The following is a 25,468-nucleotide window of genomic DNA, read 5'->3' as shown; positions in this document are numbered from 1 at the left end:
CCATCCGTTTTGCCCAAATATACGCCGAAAACCTACTCCAGTCCTCAGCTGGCGTAGGTTTTCGGCGGTGCGCACCGGATTTATGTAGAGGCATTCCGCCTCTACATAAATCTCCGTTGCGCCGGAGCTTCGGGGGCATTTTTAAGTCCGGCGTAAAAAACGCCGGATTTAATAAATGCCCCCCAATGTGTCTAATCTTGAAATCCAAAAGGTCTCACAGCGGAGTAATTGCTTACGATTCTCCTCCTTGTCGGCACAGACTTCTACCTGCTCCACAACTTGCCACCTTAAATCACAGACATTGTGGCGTGATTCGCAAAAATGCCTGGCTACCGCAGTCTCACCAAAAGTCTTAGCATCTCCTCTTGTAATCCTCTCTGTTTCCAGATTCATACTGAATTTGCGGATCGCGGCTTTGTGCTCGTTCAGACGCAGCTTCATAGAACGGCTGGTCTGACCCACATAGCCGTACCCGCAAGGACACTTAAGAAGGTAGACCAGGTTTTTGTCATTACAGGTGAAAAACCCTTTAATCGGGTACTTGGTACCTTTACTGGGATGACAAATGGAGTCACCCTTTATGATAGCACTGCAGGGCTGACATGACATGCACCCAAAGGTGCCTTTCCGGCGGCTGGCTAAAAAAGTCTGCCTACTCACTTTTCTCCTAGCTATGTCTCCTCTCACAAGTTTGTTCCCAATAGATTTATTTTTCTTGTAACAAAACAAAGGTCTCTCTCTAAATATACTACCGTATTTCGGATCACATTGTAGCAACTTCCAATGCTTCAAAACGCATCTTTTAATAATCTGAGAGTGTCTATCATAAGTGCTACTAAACAGCAATCTGTCACAGGTTTTATCCACTTTTACTTTTTTCCTCCTCACTTCTCTCCTATCCAATCTACCAACCTCCCTGTCCGTGGAATTCACCTCCCTCTCATTGTATCCTCTCTCGATGAATTTAGTTTAAATTTTTTCAGCATTTTTATGATACTCTATCGCAGTACTGGCAATTCTCTTAGCACGCATAAACTGAGATTTAGGCAGACTCTTAAACACATGGGGGGCATGCTGGCTCTCACGGTGCAATAAATTATTCCTATCAGTGGGTTAGGAAAATAATGTAGTTTCTAACATATTATTGCCTTTGCGAACTTCCACATCTAGAAAATGAATGCATTTACTGTCATACTCCAAAGTAAACTTAATGGAATCATGACAGCTGTTTAACGTCTCCGCAAATTTGAGCAAAGATGTTTCATCTGACGTCCATAGCAAGCATACGTCGTCCACGTAGCACACCCACGTGGACGACGCGGGCAAGCAAGGGACGACAAATTTGTCTTCAAAAGAATGCATAAAAATATTGGCTAAACTGGAGGCTACAGACGAGCCCATAGAAACACCATGGGTCTGTAAATAAAAATCGGTATCAAACCTGAAATAATTGCGGCTGAGCACCAGGTCCAGTAAACCCATCAAAAAGTTGATCATGCTATTGCTAAGTTTGCAATCCTTATTAAGCTGTTCCCTAATACACAGCATGCCCTCCTCTTGGGGAATATTAGTGTACAAACTTTGCACATCAAGTGTGCAAAGAAAGGACACGTTAGTCGTATCAATACGTTCAATCACGTCCAAAAAATGGCCAGTATCAACCAGGCATCTATCGAGCCTACGTACAATGCCTTGCAGAAAGGAATCCACGTAGATCGACAAGGACTGCAGCAGCGACCCAGACCCAGACACAATATGTCGGCCGGGTGGGCTGCTGCAGTCCTTGTGGATCTTAGGAAGGAGATATAGAATCGGCACCCGGGGAGTCTCAACACGCAATGCATCAGCTGTTTTCTCTTGTATGATACCATTAACAACTGCATCATTGACAAATGTATCTACTTCATTTTTAAACCGAACTGTGGGATCACACGGCAGCCTACGGTATGTGTTCACATCCACCAATTGGCATTGGGCTTCATTGACATAGGAGGTGCGGTTCTGAACAACCGCACCTCCTTTGTCCGCTTTTTTTTTTATCACAATAGAAGTATTCCTCTGCAATGCATCTAAGGCCTCTGCTTTAGCTTTACTCAAATTCACATATCCATGGTTTGCATGAGTCCAAGATTCTCGTACATCATGCAACACCATGCGCTCAAATGAATTCAATTACTCATTATCAACCATAGGATCAAAAGAACTTCTTTGCAATAAAGCACCTGGAATCACGTCAAGAGGAGAGGAGCGAGCCCGCTCTGTCCTCTTGACATCATAGAAATAGATCTTAAGGCGTAGCTGTCTACAGAATTTATAGAAATCAACTTGGAATCAAATTCCGAAATATCCTTTCTTGGTACAAACCCTAGACCCTTATTCAGCAGTTTCAATTCAGTTATATTAAGTGGCCTATCTGAAATGTTCACCACCAAGTTCTTTTCATTTGAAAAACACATTGTCTCTACTTCTTTTTCTTTTCTTTTGTGATACGTTTGTCCTTTCCTTTTGTTGACACGGTTCTTTGCCCTCTTGATTCCTCCGATTGTATACTGACCTCCGACTCGTCTGTAGTCTTTTCTCTCTCCGGTGTTTTTCCTAAAAAACGTGTCGATTTTTTCTTTGCTCTAAATTTATTTTTACTTGAGACTTCAGAAGCGTAATCTGTGGAGTCCCCTGAACGATCACTTCTCAGTTGTCTTTCACGTCTTCCTTGTCTTCTCTCTTCCGCCCACGTATACACGCGATTAAGCAAATAATCACGTGTATCACGCTCGAATTTGGAGATCTTCCCTTGCAAGATGGTAGTGCGCAATTTGTCAATGGAACAGTTTAATTCGTCATGTATCTTTTGACATTCGTCAATTGTCTTAGATTGTTTAATCTTATCTTCAATTTCTTTTATTTCCACACCTGATTTTTCAATAGCTATTTGTAGCCGTTGTACAGTCAAAAACATCAGGTCTAGCGAATGCTGATTATTTAAGGCATACCATTTTTGGTGATATACCACATCACCGTGAAGCAATATTGGGAACAATTTGCAGCGCAATCCTCTAGGGATCCTCTGTACCTTCAGGTATTCGGTAAGTGTGGAGGCATGCAACACAAGGCTCAACACAATGGCCACACTGTAAACACTAACAGCCAATCACAGCATTAGTGATGAGCGAGTACTAAAATGCTCGGGTGCTCGTTACTCGAGACGAGTATTTCCCGATACTCGAGTGCTCGTTTTGAGTAACGAACCCCATTGAAGTCAATGGGAGACTAGAGTATTTTTGCAGGAGACTCAAGTTCGGTACAGGAAAGGTCGTGTGAAAACCTGTCAACCTCAGAAATTGATGGAAACACAATGGAAATGGACAGGAAACAGCAGGGGTAGCATGTATGCATGCCTCTTAGGCTTCCTAATGGCACCATTATGCCTAATTCTGTGCAACAGCCTGGTTAAAACAGAGGGACAGCAATGCATTCTGGAACCTGTAGTACTGAGTACATCTGATCAACCAGGAAATACAGAAACAAAAAACCACAAACCAAATTTTTTTTTGGTAGTTTCAAAACTGGGATAGATAGGTAATAAATAATGCTATATGCTTCTGCAGAAGTTTCATTTTTTTCTTGCCTCGATCCGAAGTTCCCCTTTAAGAAAAAATAAGAAAATATTAAATTAAGAAAAAAGTACAATATATCTATACATGGTGTCTTAGTAAGGGGGAGTGTGGTACATCATAGTGCAAATGTTTGGGGGGGGGGGGGAGCATACATCCTTCTAAACTATCAAAGTGGTAAAAGTTAACTCAAACTGTGCAATCAAACAATAACCAATGAAAAGTGAGATAAGTGCAGAAATTTAAACTTTTACAATGTGAACTATGAACTGAAAACAGTCACCCAACAATAGTGACATCCCATTCCCTAGTTGACTAATGTGACAATTCTAAGTGCTAACTGGTTTAAGTGCTAACAAACAAGCATGAACACAGCTAGATAGATTTCTCTCTCATACTGTGCAAACTTACAATATGTATATTTCCCAACAAATTAAACTGAAGCGTAACCATCATTTCCAAATTTCTGACATGTCACCAAACTTGTTAGGGTCCAAGTGCTGACCCTAACCCTACAGCAGGACCACCAGCCCCAAAATCAAAAAAAAGAGTACACTAAGCACTTCTTAGGGGTCTGTATGCAGGGCCATTTTAATACATTGGCTGGCCCGGTGCACAAACCTCAAGAGTGGGCCCCCCCTCTTCCCTTTCAGCACCAACCCCCCCCCCCCCCCCCCCCCGCACGTTATCAGAATCGGTGCTCCACACACAGTATAATGCCCTGAATGTGCCCCTACACTGTGTTATACATAAGGTATAACACTATTTCCACCATACAGTGATTACATATTACATGAAAACTGCACTGAACAGAACTATAAGATATCACCAATGATACCATTACATAATACTGCCACACCATGACCACTATCACTACAGACCCTATAACAGAAAGAAGTTACATCCAGTGACTCTTCTCCGATCTGTCACTTTTTCTTTTTTTTCTCCATCCAGCATGGGCCACCTTGATATCTCTCCCGACTGTAAATCCTCTCTCCAGAATCTGCCAGAGAAACATTTTAGGCTCCAACACATACAGTAGTTAGGTCCCCTGTACCCCTATATAGTAGTTACCTCCCTCTGTACCCCTATATAGTAGTTTTACCCCTCTGTACCCCTTGTAGGGATCTTCCCGGGGGATGGTGTGTTTGGACACAGTTCACAGCAGACTTGGCTTTGTAAAATAACAGCTTGGCGTTTATTTGCAGCATAAACAGTCCAGCAAACATAAATACAGCAACACCGTGCTTTTAAGAACACAAAAAAAAGGTCTTGCCCGTCTGGGCGCTTACTAACAGGCAGGTTACCTATCTGATTCTTCAATAGGCGGTATCGCAGGGTATGAATAGGCCCCAGCAGCGGCAGTATTCCTTGCTCCCAGGAGAACCAGCATGCAGGCTGTTCACCCCTGGCTGAGAGCCCCCATCTGCACACTGTGTGAGTTTTTACCTTCTCAGGCTGATTAGGGTCAGAGCTCACCTGATCCCAACACCTGAACTGGATCGAGGGGAGGGAATGGCAATTCCCACTACCAAAACCTACCTGCCATTCCATGTAAATCCAGGCCCGGCAACAGTAAATAATAGCTCAGCACAGGGGCGTAACTAGAAATGGCTGGGCCCCATAGCGAACTTTTGAATGGGCCCCCCCCCCCTCCAAACACGCCAATAATATTAATAGTATTAATTATATACTTGCATCCAGCCAGGACAGCTGTGTGTGTGTGTGCGCATTGTATACAGCCAGGACATCGGTGTGTGTGTGTGTGTGTGTGTCAGTCACTCTTGTGGCCACAGAAAGTGTTTTCCCTGCGGTCAAAAGTGGCCACTTTGTCCTTGTGGTGCCTGCGCTCCAGTGACATCACTGAAGCATCGGCGCCAGAACAAGGGGAGTGCGGCCTCTTGTGATCGCAGGGAAAACCCTTCCTGCGGCCACAAGAGTGAAGAGAAGAGGAGACGCCCGGACCCAGGTGAGTATAAGTGTTTGTTTTATTGTGTTATATACTATATGGAAGGGGGAGCACACAGGGGTCTATATCCAAGTGGGGGAGCACACAGGGGGTCTATATCCAAGTGGGGGAGCACACAGGGGGCTAAATACCACTGAGGGAGCACACAGGGGGGCTATATACTAGTGGGGGAGCACACAGGGCGTTTATACATAACTTTGCTTGGGGCCCCAGAAATGCCAAGCCTGCCCCCGGGTATATACAGCCAGGACAGGAGAGGGAGTATATACAGCCAGGACAGGAGAGGGGGGGGGTATATACAGCCAGGACAGGAGAGGGAGTATATACAGCCAGGACAGGAGAGGTGGTATATACAGCCAGGACAGGAGAGGGGGTATATACAGCCAGGACAGGAGAGGGGGGTATATACAGCCAGGACAGGAGAGGGGGGTATATACAGCCAGGACAGGAGAGGGGGTGGGGTATATACAGCCAGGACAGGAGAGGGAGTATATACAGCCAGGACAGGAGAGGGGGGGGTATATACAGCCAGGACAGGAGAGGGAGTATATACAGCCAGGACAGGAGAGGGAGTATATACAGCCAGGACAGGAGAGGGGGTATATACAGCCAGGACAGGAGAGGGGGTATATACAGCCAGGACAGGAGAGGGGGTATATACAGCCAGGACAGGAGAGGGGGGGGGGTATATACAGCCAGGACAGGAGAGGGGGTGTATACAGCCAGGACAGGAGAGGGGGTGTATACAGCCAGGACAGGAGAGGGAGTATATACAGCCAGGACAGGAGAGGGGGTATATACAGCCAGGACAGGAGAGGGGGTATATACAGCCAGGATAGGAGACGGGGGGTATATACAGCCAGGACAGGAGAGGCGGGGTATATACAGCCAGGACAGGAGAGGGGGTGGGGTATATACAGCCAGGACAGGAGAGGGAGTATATACAGCCAGGACAGGAGAGGGGGTATATACAGCCAGGACAGGAGAGGGGGTATATACAGCCAGGACAGGAGAGGGGGTATATACAGCCAGGACAGGAGAGGGGGTATATACAGCCAGGACAGGAGAGGGGGGGTATATACAGCCAGGACAGGAGAGGGGGGGTATATACAGCCAGGACAGGAGAGGGGGGGGGTATATACAGCCAGGACAGGAGAGGGGGTATATACAGCCAGGACAGGAGAGGGGGTATATACAGCCAGGACAGGAGAGGGGGGGGTATATACAGCCAGGACAGGAGAGGGGGTGTATACAGCCAGGACAGGAGAGGGAGTATATACAGCCAGGACAGGAGAGGGGGTATATACAGCCAGGACAGGAGAGGGGGTATATACAGCCAGGACAGGAGAGGGGGGGTATATACAGCCAGGACAGGAGAGGGGGGGGGGGGGTATATACAGCCAGGACAGGAGAGGGGGTATATACAGCCAGGACAGGAGAGGGGGTATATACAGCCAGGGCAGGAGAGGGGGGGGGGGTATATACAGCCAGGACAGGAGAGGGGGTGTATACAGCCAGGACAGGAGAGGGGGGGGGGGTATATACAGCCAGGACAGGAGAGGGGGTATATACAGCCAGGACAGGAGAGGGGGTATATACAGCCAGGACAGGAGAGGGGGAGGGGGTATATACAGCCAGGACAGGAGAGGGGGTATATACAGCCAGGACAGGAGAGGGGGGGTATATACAGCCAGGACCTGTGTGTGTTTCCTTCCCCTCCTGTCTGTCCCGACACAACACTGCAGCTCTGGTCACAGATCACAGGAAGGAGATTATGCTGATCAGGCTGCACAGAGCTCCGTAGCCGGGATACTCGCGTCCCTGCTGGTCTCTCCCATCCCCCGAGCTGACTGATGCCTGAGAGAAGAGGAGGTCGGGTCCTTAGAGGAAGAAGACTCCTCACTGCTTCCCGGCTACTGACACACAGTTAGTAGGGATCACTGTGTGTCAGCTGTTACATACAAATGGTAGCAGCAGGGATCCGTGCAGGGGCATAGCCGAGCACTGGGGCCCACGGAGGGTATGTTGTTGCACTGCAGGGGGGCACCTACCTACCTACACCTGCTGTGGGGGCGAGTGAGGAGACAGCACCAGCGCTGGAGGAAGTCCCTGCTCTGCTCACCCAGCAGTAACATAGGAGCCGGGAGACAGGAAGTGTGAAGTTCGGAACAGATCACACTATTCTCCCAGTTAGCTGGTGTCAGGACAAAGGTCCTGAACAGCTTACCGGGAACATCACAGCCTGGTTGGGCCCCCTGATGTGCCGGGCCCCGTAGCAGCGGCTACGGCTGCTACTGCGGTAGTTACGCCACTGCAGCGGCTACGGCTGCTACTGCGGTAGTTACGCCACTGGCTCAGCAGCATAACACTGCTGAGCACAGATGCCTCCTGGACTTACCATCTCACACTATGAAGTAACCTAGGTGAGATGTACACCCCCTCGAACACTTCACCTGTGACATGTCCACACCCTATATAGTAGTTACACCCCTCTGTACCCCTATATAGTAGTTACACCCTTCTGTGCCCCTATATAGTAGTTACACCCTTCTGTGCCCCTATAGTTTTAATGTGTTCCTTAATAATTAGATATGCTCTGTGCCCCAGTATAGTAGTAAGGTCCCTTTATAATATAGGACACTCTGTGAAGCCCCAATGTAGTATAGACCCCTGTGTGCTGCCCTCAGTTGTATATACCCCTTGTGTGCTGCCCTCAGTAGTATATACCCCTTGTGTGCTGCCCTCAGTAGTATATAGAGTCCCCTGTGCTTCCCCCCGTAGTATATAGCCCCCTATGCACTTTCCCCCAGAAGTATATAGTCTCCCTGTTTGCTCTCCCCCTGTAGTATATAGCCCCCAGTGCTCCACCCCAGTAGTATATAGCCACCCTGTGCTTCCCCCCCCAGTGGTATATAGCCCTCCTGTGCTCCCCCCCAGTGGTATATAGCCCCCCCATGTGCTCCCCTCCTCCCCCCAGTGGTATATAGCCCCTCTGTGCTCCACCCAAGTGGTATATAGCCCCCTTGTGCTCCCCTCCTCCCCCCAGTGGTATATAGCCCCCCTGTGCTCCACCCCAGTGGTATATAGCCCCCCTGTGCTCCCCTCCTCCAGTGGTATATAGCCCCCCCTCTGTAGTATATAGCCCCCTGCCCCCCCCATGGTATATGGCCCCTTTTGCTTCCCCCCTATGCTCTCCCCATAATGTATAGCCCCCCTGTGTTCCCCCTCCCATATAGTATATAACATTAAAAAAAAATCACTTATACTCACCTGGGTCCCCGTGTTCCTCTTCACTTTGCATCTTCTGGCCGGACCACTGCGTTCACTAGAGGCCGCTCTCCCTTTCTCCTGGCGGCGACGTAAAGACGTCACTCGGCGCCGACGCTAGAAGGGGAGTGCGGCCTCTAGTGACCGGTGCGGTCACAAGAGTGACTGACAGGGAGAGAGCCAATGGCTCTCTCCCGGTCAGTGCTGCGGCTGCACGGTATCTATGAGCGCTCGTTTTACACCAGTGGGCCCGATGCACGTGCACAATTGGCCCTATGGTTAAAGCGGCTGTTTTTTTGTATTGCCTGTATTCCCTGCCTACTGGAACCCTAAATTCTACACTGACACTCTCCCTGAGAAGCAGCAGCTCTGTCCCTAATCTCTCACAGCATGCGTCTGAAGCGAGTACTGCCGGCTACGCATTTTATATGGCAGGGTCATCTGATCTGGCCAACCAATCGCTGCTATCGACATGTATTTGTCCCACGTGATCGCAGGATGTACCAAAGAGTCTCCTGCATGTTTATTGGCTAATAAATAGCGCCCAAACTTACAGGAAACAGATGATGAGATTTTCTCAAGTATCGTGAGATGCTCGTCCGAGTAACAAGTACCATCGAGTACCCTGATACTCGATCACTACACAGCACATATGCAACTAGATGAAATATAGCAGCCAATAGAAATTCTGTCTTGTCAGTCAATACCTGACAACATCCACACAGTCACTGCAGAGCTGAGCCAGTGATGTCGCAGAGCTGATACCTGCATGACACAGCAGACCTGAGCCAGTCATGTAGCAGAGCCTATACCGGCATGACACAGCAGAGCTGAGCTAGTATTGTAGCAGGGCCGTTACAAACATGACACAGCAGAGCTAGTATTGTAGCAGTACCGATAACCGCACGACACAGCAGAGCTGAGCTAGTATTGTAGCAGGGCTGATACACACATGACACAGCAGAGCTGAGCCAGTATTGTAGCAGTGCCGATAACCGCACAACACAGCAGAGCTGGTCCAGTCACGCAGCAGAGCCGATACCCGCACAACACAGCAGAGCTGAGCCAGTGATTTAGAAGTGCTGATACCCACATGACACAGCAGAGCTGAGCCAGTGATGTAGCAGAGCCGATATCCGCATGACACAGCAGAGCTGAGCCAGTGATGTAGCAGAGCCGATATCCGCATGACACAGCAGAGCTGAGCCAGTGATGTAGCAGAGCCAATACCCGCATGATACAGCAGAGCTGTGTCAGTGAAGTAGCAGAGTTTAGTCAGTAAAGTAGCAGAGGTGAGTCAGTGAAGTAGAAGAGGTGAGTCAGTGATGTAGCAGAGCCGATACCCGCATGATACAGCAGAGCTGAGTCAGTGATTTAGCAGATCTATGTCAGTGAAGTAGCAGAGCTGAGTCAGTGATGTAACAGAGCCTATACCCGCATGATAAAGCAGAGCTGAGTTAGTAGCAGAGTTGAGTCAGTGAAGTAGCAGAGCTGAGTCAGTGAAGTAGCAGAGTTGAGTCAGTGAAGTAGCAGAGTTGAGTCAATGAAGTAGCAGAGTTGAGTCAGTGAAGTAGCAGAGTTGAGTTATTGAAGTAGCAGAGGTGAGTCAGTGATGTAGCAGAGGAGAGTCAGTGATGTACCAACACCTGTCATTGCACTAAGGGGAAGCCAGACAGCTAAATGACGTCTGTTATTTTAGACTCAAAATGACGGATGCCATTTTAAATGGAGACGATACTTATATACAAATACTTATATACAAATAGCCATATTTGTATATAAGTATCTAACCTGCTCAAATCTCTGCTGACATTCATGAAGAGGGGCAGGCCAGCTGGTGGGCAGAGTTCAAAATGCATAGTTAGAATAGAAGATAAACCGCTAATATCACAGAAACAAAACTTACCTTCATTCTCAGCACCCCGTGCACATGAGGGAGATATGAGATGGTTAGATGTTTCTAGATGGCCATCCCCATTACTTCTTCTCTACAGCTGTCGCGGATGCAGTGTCCCTGATATCGGGCGTGGGTCTGGCCGCAGTCAGGTCCCTTTATATGGCCCCTTACCTACCCACACTCCTTCTCTGCCACCTCTTTGCTGGCGTGCATGTGTTCCTATTTTAAGTCACTCTTCTCTTGGCTTCCTTGTTGGAACTTTTGCATGCTTACCCTAAGTACTGTGGTCTCAGCCTGTTTTCCTGCTTGTGAACTCTGCTTGTATTTCCTGCTGTGTTCCTGTCTGCTGACCTACTTATCTTTAGATCGTCCAGGGAGCCCATGGGAGATAGCGGCAGTCCGCCCCTGTGTTACATGGAGTGACAGCTAGCAGACCGTCATTAGTCATTATCGTTCAAAAATTTTCAACACGTTGAAAGACAAGGATCAGCCGACATTGTGCATGTTCGCTGATTATTGCCTTTTAATAGTAGCTATTGCACCAAGCGATTATTGGCCACAATGGACGATAATCGCTTGGTGTAATAGGGCCTTAAGTCTACAGTATGTAGGCTGATCCCGCAGTTATGTCTTACTCCACTTAACCCAGAGAAAGATGCAACAAAGACATATATGTTTGGCAGTAAATTTACCACATATTGCACTTTAAGACAGAAAATCTTTGCTTGGTGTAGATTTTCTTGGTTTAGTTTTTTCTTTAAATCAATTGGTGTCAGAAAGTATACAGAAGGTACAGAGAAGCTTTGCCTTAGTCATCTGTGGTGTGTCTTAGCTTTCAATGATAGCTGGGGCCCCCCAAAACTGTTTGCACTGGAGCCATGTTCCGGTGCTGACGGTTAACTCTATAAATGCACAACCGCAGCATCTATAAGGCTGCAGAGCGAGAATTCTCCCGCTGTTCACCAATGGGATTTTATAATGTGATCGCAGAGTCCTGACTGCCTATGGAGGCCGATGGGGAGAGAGGGAAGGCTGACGGGGAGAGAGAAAGGGTGTCCTGGCTGCTTACAGTGGCCACAGGGACAGAGGGGAGGAGTATCCTGGCTGTTTACAGAGGCCAAAGGTAGAAAAGGGAGGGGTGTCCTGACTGCTTACAGAGGCTGACAGGGAGAGAGGGGAGGATTGGCAGAGTGCACTGTCGCAGTTTGTGCCCTCTCCCCCCTCTTCCCTGTCACTGGCAGCTGATACTAGTGATACTAGAATGGTGTATAGATCCTGATACCAGAGATGTAAAAGAATGATGTATACAGCTGATACCAATGATGTAATATAATGGTGTATAGATCCTGATACCAGTCATGTAATATAATGGTGTATAGAGCTGATACCAGTGATGTAATAAAATAGTGTATAGAGCTGACACCAGAGATGTAATAGAATGGTGTATACAGCTGATACCAGTGATGTAATAAAATGGTGTATAGAGCTGACACCAGAGATGTAATAGAATGGTGTATACAGCTGATACCAGTGATGTAATAAAATGGTGTATAGAGCTGACACCAGAGATGTAATAGAATGGTGTGTAGATCCTGATACTGTACTTATGTTATACTTTATTCAGTTCCAAGAATAGTTTTAGGGTTGGGCAAAACTTCTGTTATGTAGGAATGTACAAATAAAAGTTCATATTAAACACATGATAAAAGACATGACTATGAGCTCTTTCACCGTTATTTATGTATAAATGTATGCTGTACATGTTCCTGCTTCAATTAGCATTTTCTATACTTTGCTGAAGACCATAAAAGATTATATACTTACATAGTTTATACGGTTGAAAAAAGACACACATCCACCAAGTTCAACCAAGAAGGGGATGGGTGCAGAGAAGGTGGATATACAAGAAGGGGATGGATACAGGGAATGGGGGTGAATGATGAGAAGTTCTATACATATGCATTTATGTTATTTCGGACTAAGAACTTGTCTAGGCCGCTTTTGAAGCCCTCTACTGTTTTTTTGTGCAAAATTGGGTGGGTTTCACTGTATGTAGCTATCTGTTATCAGTTAATTTGAAGAAAAAATCTCCAGAGTACCCCTTTAAAATCCAATTTATAAAGGGACTATTGGCCATGCCCAAAAAACTTTCAATAGCACAAATATTTCAATAGCACAATAGCACAAATATTCCCACCAGAAGAATAAAAGGAGTACCAGCCATGATGGCCTCTTCCAATGGATAGGAGGTAACAGGCTCATATTGGAAAACCTCTAAAATGTGCCTAGATCTTTATCTTGGTATCTTTATCATAACAAGATCATTTTTACAGAAAAAAAGGTTTATTCTAGACTATTTCCTAAGTCCGTTTAATAGTCCAAGAGTCCAAATTCTGCAATAAACATTGTCATTGAGGAAAATGTTTATTTCTGCAAAACATACATAAACACATTAATATTTAATAACTAAAATGATAAATGGCTTGTTTTTCAGGTACTTCAGTTTGAAAGCTGTACAGATATACATTCTGGATTAAAGCAATTGCTGTCTTCACTAACTAAATCGGAGGAGTATATCGTTAATATCAACAACATGATCTTTGTTGAAGAAACTGTTAAAATATCTGAAGTAAGATACCATATAGATATTTCTTTATATATATATATATATATATATATATATACACACACACACACACACACATAATATTGTCTAGTACAATTATAGCCATCATAATGAAAAGCTAAAAAATCCCACTAAATGGGATTCTGCCAATCACCATTGGTATCTAGCAGTGGTATCCTGCAGTAGATGCACAGTACAATGGGAGAAGATGCTGCTGTATTAAGCCATGCAGGTGCACTACAGCAGCGTCCTTTCCCGCTGTACTTCACATGCGCCGTGTAGTAAAGAAGTCATCACACCAGCCCCCAGGTGGCGTCACAGGACAACAGTGCTTTCAATCACGCCCATAGTGACTACATGGAGAAGCCACACGCGTAGATGACTACATGCCCAGAATTTACATGCAGTGCAGGAGATTATAAAAGTAAGATAGCGGATTATATACAGATTGGATGCAGGCTACAAGGGTATGTTTGGGAAGCATGCTGGGTGATGTACCAGTACGTTTCCTTAGTGTTAGGTTCATTTGTGGCGTGATTGGTTCCCTTTAATAAAGTGTTGTATTGCCCCTCAAAAGTTATACAAATCACCAATATACACTTATTACGGGAAATGCTTTTGTTCCCTGCACTTACTACTGCATCAAGGCTTCACTTCCTTGATAACATGACTGTGCGGGCTGTTGGAGAGGATGATGGCAGAGGGATGCTCAGTGTCCCCCCAGTGCCCTGTGTCCCTCAGTGTCCCTCTGTCATCATCCTCTCCAGCAGCCACAGCCTGCACAGCTCTGGGAGTCGGGTCGTGACATCACCATTTTTTTTTTTTTAAACAATATTTTATTAGTGGCTTATGTAATATTTGAAAATTCATTACATATTCAAAAAGAAAGTTGCTCACAGACAACAAAGGATTGTATGTTTACAATATCATACAGATACAATGAGCCTTTGTAATAACCTTAAAAGACATATTATCATATACAATACAACGTAGTCTTACCAAAAACATAGGTAGAAAAACAGTAACCTATAATATCACCTTAAAACATGGTATAGATGTCAGATATTCAAATATGCTACCAATAGAATGGAGAGAATTGTCTTTAACAGAGAAAGAGAAAAGCTTAAAATATTTGGAGTGCTCCCAGAGTTCCCTTTTGGGCGGCCATGCAATACCAATCAGTGTCCTTAAATTGATTAATGACAGAGTCTCTCTCTTCTATAGTAAAATCATGAATTAGAAATTGTGTCCATTTGGACATAAATGTTTTTGTTGATTTTTCTTTGGTGCGCAATACATCCAAAAGTTCCCAATGAAAGATCTCCTTCAGAGCGGAGATTACCTCAGAAATGTCTGGTAGAGTATCCAGTATCCAGTGTCTTAATAAACATTTCAGGGAAACTAATAGAGTTAAATGAATTCCTTTAGAAGTAAGTAATTTAGGAGAGGGAGTAGTAGAGTCTATATCAATAAAATGAAAAAGATAACTAAGAGGGAGAAGTGGTATGGCATGGCCCCAAGTGGACAAAAGATAGAGCCGCACAGAGTCCCAAAATTTCTGCACTCGCGTGCAGGCCCAGGCACAATGAAACAAGTCTGCTTTAGGAAGTGAACATTTCGGGCAACTGTTTATGTGAGAAGTGTGGGAGTTGGAAAAAGGAATATTAAAGGCATATATAGCCTTGTGTATAAAACGGAAATGTATTTCACGTAGAACCACATTAGGAGTGGCAGAATGCACTAGTTGAGACCCTTTCAATATTTGTTGGGTCAGATCCTCTGAAAAAATTACGGAGGACCATTTAAAAAAAAAAATTTGTCTAGATAAATTCTTTTGAGAGCGTGATCTAAGTTCTCCTTATGTATGTTATAAAGAATTATGAACCAGTGGTGTTGGGAATAGATAATCAAATTCTATATCACTTTCTGCTTCTGCTATGTCCCGTACTCTGGAAGTAAGAAATTCAGTTATAGAATCGTATTGAGGTAAATTAAATGAAGACAATTTAAATCGTGTTCTGACGATATCCCATGATAAGAAAGTGTTGGAATTAGTATCCAGCAAATCCCCAACAAAAGAAACATGTGCACTCTGCCACTCTGAGTAATCCAATTTGTCTGAGTCAGGTGGGTAAAGTGGTGAATGCCACAGAGGAAATCTTTTCGATAGGCAAATGGGTAAACCATATAATTTTCGTATTGCCATGTGGCAATGGTGTCTTTAAAGATAACACTTCTCTTAATTTCTGGGGGTAGTTCTGGTAATTTGGCATGTAGCAGGGTGGGTAAAGGCCAAGGTGCTGCTAAAGCTTTCTCAATTAAAATATTGGAGAAATATGACGTGTCCATAATCCAATCTTTAGCATGGCGAAAGAGAGCGGCTAAATTATATAATCTAATATCTGGGCATTGAGCGCCACCTTTAGAAGTAGGGAGACAGAGAGTGGAATAGGCAATACGAGGTCTCTTTGATTGCCAAATAAATTTAGTGAAATATGATTGGAGTAGGGAAACGTCAGAATGTTTGAGTAAAAGGGGTATTGTTTGCATTGGATATAACAGTTTTCCAAAACATATCATTTTGATTAAGTGGGTACGGCCTAGAATTGACAATGGTAGAGATTCCCATCTCTGGAGATCTTGTTTTTTTTTCTCTTAATTATAGGGCGATAGTTCAGGGAATATAGTGAGGAGGGAGTTCTGCCAATCTGGATTCCAAGATAAGTAATATAGGATTTAGCAATGGAGACCCCCGCAGGACCCGAAGTAGACCTCTTATGTGAAATTAGGTAAAGAAGTTGACTTTTATGTATATTGATTCTATACCCAGAGAAGGAACCAAAAAATTTTAAGGCATCTAATACTGCCGGAACATGTAGATCTGGGTTATCTAAATATATTAAAGTATCATCAGCAAAGCATGTAACTTTGATGACTTGGGAACCAACCCGTATGCCTGAGACAAAGTCAGAAGAAATAAGATATCTAGCAAGAGGCTCCATCGCCAAATTGAACAATAGAGGGGATAGGGGGCAACCCTGTCTGGTACCTTTTTGTAAGGGAAAGCTATCTGAAAGGAAACCCGGGGTATGAATTCTAGCTTTCGGAGATGTGTATATTGTGGAAATAAAATCTTTGAATTGACCTGTGATACCAAATTTTGTTAAGGTCATGTCCAGCCACTCCCAGCTGATATTATCAAAAGCCTTTTCGGCGTCAATTGCCAACAGACCTGGAGAGTGGCTGGAACGACCCCCAGATTGGACACCAGACTGGGCCGCTAGTACCGTTCTTATATTAGTGACACCAGAACGTCCTTTTATAAAGCCAACTTGATGGCTGCCTATTAGTGATGGTAGGATGTCTGCAAATCTATTGGCCATAATCTTTGCCAACAATTTTAGGTCTACATTTATTAAAGAGATTGGCCTGTACGAATTAGGAGATGTTGGATCCTTCCCCTGTTTATGTAGTATTTTGATATATGCAGTATCACCCGAGGGGAGCATGTGATGGTCAGTCAGAATAGTTTGGAAAGTAGAAAGAAGAGTGGGGGAGATGACAGAAGACATAGATTTATAAAAGTCCGCACTATAGCCATCAGGGCCTGGAGCTTTATTATTTTTAAGTGTAGAGATAGTGGCAGTAATTTCCTCCAATGTGACTGGGGCGTTGAGAGAATCAAGAGAAGGGGTATCAAGAGAAGGTAGGCTTAATGACTCTAGAAAGTTCTTACCAGCAGCTAGATCAAGCCTATCTTTGGAATATAGTGAGTGGTAAAATTGTTGTAAAAGTTGTGATATGACTTTAGGATCTTTTTGTATATTACCCGCTGTATCTTTGAGAGCAGGGATATGCGTAGTAGGTCTACATCCTTTAGCAAGGTTAACATTTTCCCTGATTTATTACCATAGCGGAATAAACGGGATATGTATTGATCTCTATATATAGCATTGAGTTTTTCCTGTGCAATTTCGAAAGCTTGTCTAGCTGCTGTCCATTTAGATTTATTGTCATCTGTAGGGGAAGACAGGAAAAGAGTGTATGTAGAGCGCAGATCTTGGGAAAGTTGAAGATAGTTTTTACGTGCTTCACGTTTCTGGGCAGCCACATAAGAAATTATTTGGCCCCTTAGAACTGCTTTTGCAGTCTCCCAGAAAAGTATTGGGGATTGTGTATGTTCAGCATTGTTAGAATAGAAGTCTGACCACCATTTTTTTAATAGTTTGATCAATGATTCATCATTAGCTAAATGAGAAGGAAATCTCCAAATAATATCGGATCCCTTCTGAAAAATATCTCTTAATTGTAAACTACCAGGGGAGTGATCCGAAATTACTATATCATGAGTCTTCTACTCTGCCAAGAGAGTCCGGTGACACTAAACAGTAGTCTATTCTTGACCAGGCCGTTTGGGAGTGAAAGTAAAAAGAGTATTCTCTACCATCTGGGTGTAGATGACGCCAAGAATCAGATAGGGAGGTAGAATTAAGGAAGTTGGATAAAATATTATCTGATGAAGTATATACAGTAGGGGTCTTAGTTCTTTTTCTATCTTCAGTTGTATTAAGAACAGTATTTAGGTCTCCACCAACTATTTTAAGATTATTGTCATCTTGCAGAATTAGGTTTTCCATTTTTTTTAAAAAAATAAGGTCTCTGAGTGTTGGGACCATAAACGTTATATATGCTATATTTGCCCGCTGGAGTGTCAATAAGAAGACATATCCTGCCTTCATCATCTTGATATTGAGATAATACCGTACAGGCTAAATTTTTATGTGTAAGAATAACTACCCCGCCTTTACGGTTAATAGCTGGTGAACCATAAACTGCACCCACCCAAAAACGTTTGAGTCTGAAATAATCCGATTCAGTTAAATGTGTTTCTTGCAATAATACTATATCGACCCTAAGTCTCTTAAGGTGTTTCAGTATAGCAGTCCTCTTAGATGGGGAACGTAGTCCCTTAACATTCCAAGTGATTAATTTCATACAATATTAATAGAAGAGGAGGTGTTAAGAAGAGACCCTGGAAGCACAATAACATAGTGGGTAACCCTTTCAGGCAGAAAAAGAGGATAGCATGTAGCATTTTCAGACAAACTAAAGGTGATATACCTAAGAATAAAACAGTTAACAATATAAACTAAGCGAATAAAGTGAGATGTGGACTTCACTTTTTTGTCCAATGTTCGGAGCATTCGCAAACTCTCCATTAAGGAGAAGAAATAAAGAGAAAGAAATAATTGGTGGAGAGGTCACATCAACCTCGGCTCCACTAAATGAGTATATATTAAAATTAAAGTCATACACATCCCTACCCTCCTGAGAAATGTGTGAGTTGTCACAGGGAAGCAAATAAATAAAATAAAATAAAAGGAAGAGCCAGTATATAATTAGTTACTATTGATTAGTACTTAAAGAAGTTGTACTTAAACCTAAAACCATACAAGGTGGAATTATACATATACATACATATACATATACACATATACATATACATATACATATATATACATACATAAATACATACTTACACACACACACACACACCACCAAATGCATTACTACCTAGACTAAAGAAAATAATAATGTAGTAACAAGGTGTCCCTAATATAGTATTTAGTCAACATATATAGGACTAAATAGAGAAAAAATACTCAGTTTTAATGAGCAGCATAGCGTCCAACAGAATAGAGATGGCGTTCATAATCATTCCATTTTTTCTACCGTGTCAGTAGGACCATCCAAACGTCGTCTCTTGTGCTTGTCTTGAATAGGTGGAGTGAGACCCTTTACATCTTTAAGGGAAGAAATGGCTTCCTCAGGAGAACTGTAAAGAGAGGCTGAACCATTCGATTTGAAAACTTTCAGTATGGCAGGATAAAGAAGAGCAAATCGTATTTGATTTTTTACAAATGTCGAGCAAATGTGTACAAAAGCTTTACGTTTTTGAACCACTGCTGCGGAGTAGTCATTGAACAGGAGGATTTTGTGGCCACGAATTGCAACATCAACTGTAGATTTTTTAAAGCTTTGTAAAATGTTGTTTTTATCATTATAATTCAGATACTTGACAATCACTTGTCTGGGTTTCTGTTCCTTTTGATTTGCATCTTGCTTTTGTTTCGCTGGTGCGGGTCCCACACGGTGCGCTCTTTCCACAGTAATGTGACCGGGGATACCCAAGGCTTGGGGAATTTCTAGAGAACATATAGCATGTAATTGCATGGCTGGAATGGATTCAGGTAAACCTATAATACGTAAATTGTTGCGCCTAGAGCGGTTCTCTAGATCATCAGTCTTTGTTTGCAATGAAGCTGTGACATTCATATTCTGTTGTAGTTTTATTTTTGTAGAATGTATTTCATCTTCTAACAAGCTGACTCTCTCCTGAAGTTCAGTAATCTGTGAGGTATGTGTTGCTATATCTCCCTGTATGGTTGCTGGGGAGGAAACTATAGTGGCCTCAAGAGAGGATTTTATGTCATTTAATATCATCTTGGACACTTGAATTGCCAGTGCCTTGCAAGACATATTTAGTCCTGGTATTATGGTGTCACAGAGGTCCGGCACTGGGGTTTGTGAGGTATGTGTTTCCTCTGTGTGTGCCTCAGCAGCAGCACCTCGTGTCGGCGCCATCTTAGGAGTCCCTGTGACAGAGCTGTGAGGTAAATGAAGGAGGGCTTATGGGGAGGTGTATAACTGATTCCCCGCTTAATGAAGTGGTGCCTCCGACTCCTCAGCACTTAGAGAAGTCAGAGATGTGGTCCGGCAGGGCCGGAAATGTCAGGAGTCAGAGCGGGGAGCGATATTATGAGCGGAGGGTGGAGGAGCTCACTCACACTGCTGCCATCCCATACGCGCCGGAACCGGAAGTCGACATCACCATTTTATCCAGGAAGTGAAGCCTTGATGCAGTAGTAAGTGCAGGGAAAAAACACTTTATAAGCATTTCCTGTAAAAAGTGTATATTGAGGATTTGTATAACTTTTGGGGGATAGTACAACACTTTAATAAAAAAAAATTTGCTGCACTTCTTATTTAAGTATTGAACATGATCTGAGGGATCTACACTTACTGAGGAAAATCTCCAATCCCTGCTGTTTAATCATTTAGAGGTTGCAGTGCATAGTGATGATCAAAGAGCTCTGAGTAGTAAACATGGCAGCCCAGGGGCTTACTGAATCCCTCAACATCTGCCCTGTTGCTTCTATCATTACGAGCTACTAAAAATATATTTATTGCCCAATAAACTACAATAAATTAGATAAAAAATAAATCATTACAGCTTCTAGTGGTCAGACAACCAGGTGAAAATAAAACAAAAAAAAAAAAAGAAAGTAAAGTTTTATTAGTATGTTAATTAGGTGGTTTGGCACCCTATGACCGGTACTACAGCCCTGGGGCCACCAATGCAACGGCCTGCTCCTCTTCATGAATATTTATCTGGCACCCTGCAGTGACGTCACTGCAGAGTGCGGCCTGAATATTCATCAAGAGGCTCTGATGCATCGGTGCACCTAGGGCTCTATTACCCCCCCCCCCTCCCCCAGGGCAACAAACCACGTGATTAACATATTAGCATTCCACTCCAGTACATTGAACTGCCTTATAAACATATTAAACTGAGGATTTTATCAAAATGGCGCTGAGGATGAAGAAACCTGCTTTTAGTTTCCCTTTAACAGTATATAGATACTGGTAGACTGAGTTTTATTTTTCATATACTTATCAGTAATTATAGAATGTTATTTTATTTCTAGACATTCCTAAATGTTTCTAAAATATGGTACGACTTAAAGCCAGAAAAAATCGACTTTAAAAATCACCCTAGAGATGCATTGGAGTATATAGTTAATTGGCTGAAAGGAAAGACTAAAGGTAAGACATATACTTTACAGTGTGCTGCTATATGTGTATACTTTACATAGCTGTGACACTGTGGGGCGGGCGCCTCTGTGACACTGTCCCCGGGAAACAAAAGATCTTTTTTCAAAGATGATGCAAAGCACAATGAAGATAAAAGTACTGATCAAATGCTTGCTTAGTAAGTATCCTGTAACTGTCAGCTTTATACCTGCATATGTGTGCAGTTACCCTTTCAAGCATCACTGATCCCCAGAATAGATTCCTGTGATGCTGTCAGTTTAAGGCTATGTTCACACTACGATGGCAACAACGGCCCTACTTTTGGCGTGGTGGAACAATGCCTTACTTTCAATGGGATCCCGGCCGGGATCACATACGGGGCCGCAAATAACTGACGGAACGGAATGGCCGGTCTCATACGACATGTGAACATAGCCTAAGTCGGTAGACTTTTGATCCAGCCAGAGCTTTCAGTTTTAGCCATAATGCAGAAACAGAGATGTCCCGGTATTAAGCTTGTGATAAATTGGTCTCATAGTGTCACTGTCATTTAAAAAAAAAAAAAAAAACTTTTGAAATGACACAGCTTTGCACTTTACTCCCATGTTCACTGTGATCTCTATCCATTATAAGACTGCAACGAGCCGAGGAGTAAGGCACATAACCATACACCTCTCCCAGCTCATTCTAATAATCGGTGAGGAACTCATGTCAATATTATTAAATGGCAGGGACTAGAGATGATATACAGTGATAAAGAATATTACTGTAATAATAACTTCATTATCTTAACAGTTGGTTTATCAGCCTGCTGCCATTTAACTCTGTGCCGATCCTTGCCAATCCTCCCCGGGTACCTGGAAAAGCTGGATCTAGTCTTGGGAAACTTCTCCCAGTTTCACAGGACTGTATCCAGATTAAGATGCAGCCGGCTGATAAGCCAACTTGCAAGCTAACAAAGCGAGCCGTTTTGTTATTACTGTGTATTCGCTCATCTCTAAAAGGGACAATTTGACACTCTAAACACATACGCAGCTGTACAGCATGCACAATACACACAGATCTCTGCAACACACACACACATTCCAACTTCACATACACAAAGCTATGTTGCATCAACATACACACACACAGCTCTGATACATACATAGCTGTGTGATACATACATACATATACACACACACAGACAACCCACTTGCACACCTTATTTTAATACAAACAGGTCCCTGTCATACTTTAGTACCTAGTTAATTAGTGCTGTAACTCCTTATCCCATGCTACTGCTGATGTCATGGAAGGCTCTGCATAGTTAGAAATCTAACACCATACTGTACATCTGTGGATATAAATATTAGCCCAGATGTATTATGCTGCCTAAAACCCACACTGTCTGTTTTTTTCCCACAGCAACTAAATCACAGCTTAGATTTCATTTACAGTACCTGCGATTGGTTGCTGTGGGGGGAGAAAATAGACACCAGGGTGGTTTTCAGGCAGCATGGTAAATCTAGGCCAATATTTATATTCACAGAAGTACAGTATGGAGTGAGATCACTGTCTTTGGTGAGCAGATACCTGTTAGTACATCCTCTATGCACTAAATTACAAAGTAGTGTAAACTAGTGATGCATAGGCCACATACCTTAAACATGCATAGGCTATGTTCACACTTTAAAAAAAAAAAAGGAGAAAAGACGGACGCTTAAAAAAAAGCATTTTTACTGAAATATAATTGAAGTCCATATTGTATAAGGCAGTGCTTCCCAACCTTTTCCACCTCGGGGCACCCCTTGGAGAAAAAAATTAGCTCGGGGCACCCCTACTAAATAATGTTCTACAAAATAAGAAAACTGTCATACATGGACTCACAGGTGACGCCTTCTTTGATCTGGGGCGTCACTTTCCCTTTTCCTCTCCATCCAGTCCAGTCCTCCATGATGATTTCTTTCAGATAAGTTTCATCTTTTCAGAGACAACCTGTGAGACAAACAATTTAGGCTCCGCACATTTCTAGTAACTTCCTTCCCTTTCTCCCCCCTGTAGGCTCCCATAGTAACTGCGCTGTTTGGTGTTATGTGCAGCAAAGCGAGTAGGAATGTGGGATGCCCCCTGTATGTAGGATCCCCTGCTGTGCCCCCTGTATGTAGGATCCCCTGCTGTACCCCCATGAGCTAATAATGCCCCCAGAGGTGCCCCCATGAATTAATAATGCCCCCAGAGGTGCCCCCATGAGCTAATAATGCCCCCAGAGGTGCCCACATGAACTAATAATGCCCCCAGAGGTGGCCCCCATGAACTAATAATGACCCCAGAGGTGCCCCCATGAGCTAATAATGCCCCCTGCTGTGCCCCCATGAGCTAATAATGCCCCCTTCTGTGCCCCCATGAGCTAATGCCCCCAGAGGTGGCCCCCATGAGCTAATAATGCCCCCAGAGGTGCCCCCATGAGCTAATAATGCCCCCAAAGGTGCCCCCATGAACTAATAATGCCCCCAGAGGTGCCCCCATGAACTAATAATGCCCCCAGAGGTGCCCTAATGAGTTAATAATGCCCCTAGAGGTGCCCCCTATGAACAAATAATGCCACCAGAGATACCCCTATGAACTAACAATGCCCCCAGAGGTGCCCCCATGAGCTAATAATGCCCCCAGAGGTGCCCCCCATGAACTAATAATGCCCCCAGAGGTGCCCCCCATGAACTAATAATGCCCCCAGAGGTGCCCCCATGAACTAATAATGCCCCCGTGAACTAATAATGCCCCCTGAGGTGCCCCCCATGAACTAATAATGCCCCCGAGGTGCCCCCCATGAACTAATAATGCCCCCAGAGGTGCCCCCATGAGCTAATAATGCCCCCATGAACTAATAATGCCCCCAGAGGTGCCACATGAACTAATAATGCCCCCAGAGGTTCTCCCTATGAACTAATAATGCCCCCAGAGGTGCCCCCATGAGCTAATAATGCCCCCAGAGGTGCCCCTAAAAAAAACAAACATCCTACTCACCTATCCCATGCTGTGTGGCTGCAGGCAGCAGCTCTCCTCCTCTTCTGGCTCCATCTTGCGAGCCGCAGGGGGAGGTCACGTCCTGGAGTCCCATAGGCTGCTGGTACGAAGTGCTGGCAGCCTATGGGAGGGAATGCAGGAGCAGGACGCTGACAGGTCCTGCTCCTGCATTCTGCTCGCTTTAATGTTCAGCCCGCTCACTGTGCGGGCAGAACATCAAAGCGATCTGTGCATCCCGAGAAGCTGCGCGGCCGTAGCTTCAAGGGATGCTTAAAGAGACAGTGCACATTTCCCTCCGGGATCCCGCGGCACCCCGGTTGGGAAACGCTGGTATAAGGGATGTTGTTTGTGCAGCCGTGAAAATAATGTTCATGCCAATTATTCACTGACATTATTTTCCAAACAACTGATGTTATTTTTAGTTGTTCACACGCATATTTCTTTTTAACTATCTTTACTATTAAATTCAATGGACTTTTAAAACAGGATCACACCCCAAAGGGCCTGAACTAGAATAATGTACCAACAGCCATAAAATGAATATGAATTTTACATCTTTTCTCTTTTTAGGAACCTTTCAAAACATTCCTGAAGATTCTGTCAATAATGATACAAAGCTTTTTGTTGTTAACACAGCATATTTATTGGCCAACTGGTCACAGACCTTTCCTCATTTTAAAACTAAACAGGATTTTTTTACTCTGAGCACTGTAAGTAGTATAATATATGATATGTATATACAGCAATCTGTTTATAGCAGATAAATCTTTGGTTATATTACTGTATATAGTCTGCAGTTAGAAAGCTTGTTTGTACATTTCCAGATAACACCCTTCTCGACAATCTTTTAAGGCAATTAAGTCATAATACTGTGTTGCCCCAAAAATAAGACAGTGTTTTATTTTTGCTCCCAAAGATGTGATATGTCTTATTTTCAGGGGATGTCTTATTTTTCCATGAATAATTCACACGTATTGTTGAACACAAAAATGAACATTTATTATATACTGTATAGTACTTGTCATCACAAACCAGTATAACCAGACATATACCTGGTGGCTGTGGGGTCTTTTGTACAGAGAAGCTATCCTGTAAATTCTCCACTATGCCTTATTTTAGAAGGATGTCACTTTCCGCTTTCTCTCAGGTGATTACGTCCCTGTATCAGGCCTCAAAGGTAGTGACTTAGGTGTTTTTTCCTATCAGTTTACTGTCCA

At 43.8% G+C, this 25,468-nt stretch overlaps 1 protein-coding gene across 1 annotated transcript in view; it reads left to right on the top strand.

The window, feature by feature from the left end:
- LOC138783419 (leukocyte elastase inhibitor-like) overlaps nucleotides 1–25,468 on the top strand; it is a 51,411-nt gene that overhangs the window by 15,414 nt on the left and 10,529 nt on the right. Inside the window, exons 3-5 of the mRNA XM_069958111.1 lie at nucleotides 13,239–13,373; nucleotides 21,140–21,257; nucleotides 24,822–24,961. Coding sequence (XP_069814212.1) covers nucleotides 13,239–13,373; nucleotides 21,140–21,257; nucleotides 24,822–24,961 — 393 coding nt within the window. The remainder of the gene's footprint in view (nucleotides 1–13,238; nucleotides 13,374–21,139; nucleotides 21,258–24,821; nucleotides 24,962–25,468) is intronic.

Source organism: Dendropsophus ebraccatus, chromosome 2 (assembly GCF_027789765.1).
Source record: "Dendropsophus ebraccatus isolate aDenEbr1 chromosome 2, aDenEbr1.pat, whole genome shotgun sequence".
NCBI classification, from domain to species: Eukaryota; Metazoa; Chordata; class Amphibia; order Anura; family Hylidae; genus Dendropsophus; species Dendropsophus ebraccatus.
The sequence above is the reverse complement of the archived record's forward strand: the minus strand, read 5'-3'. Positions and strand labels throughout refer to the sequence as shown.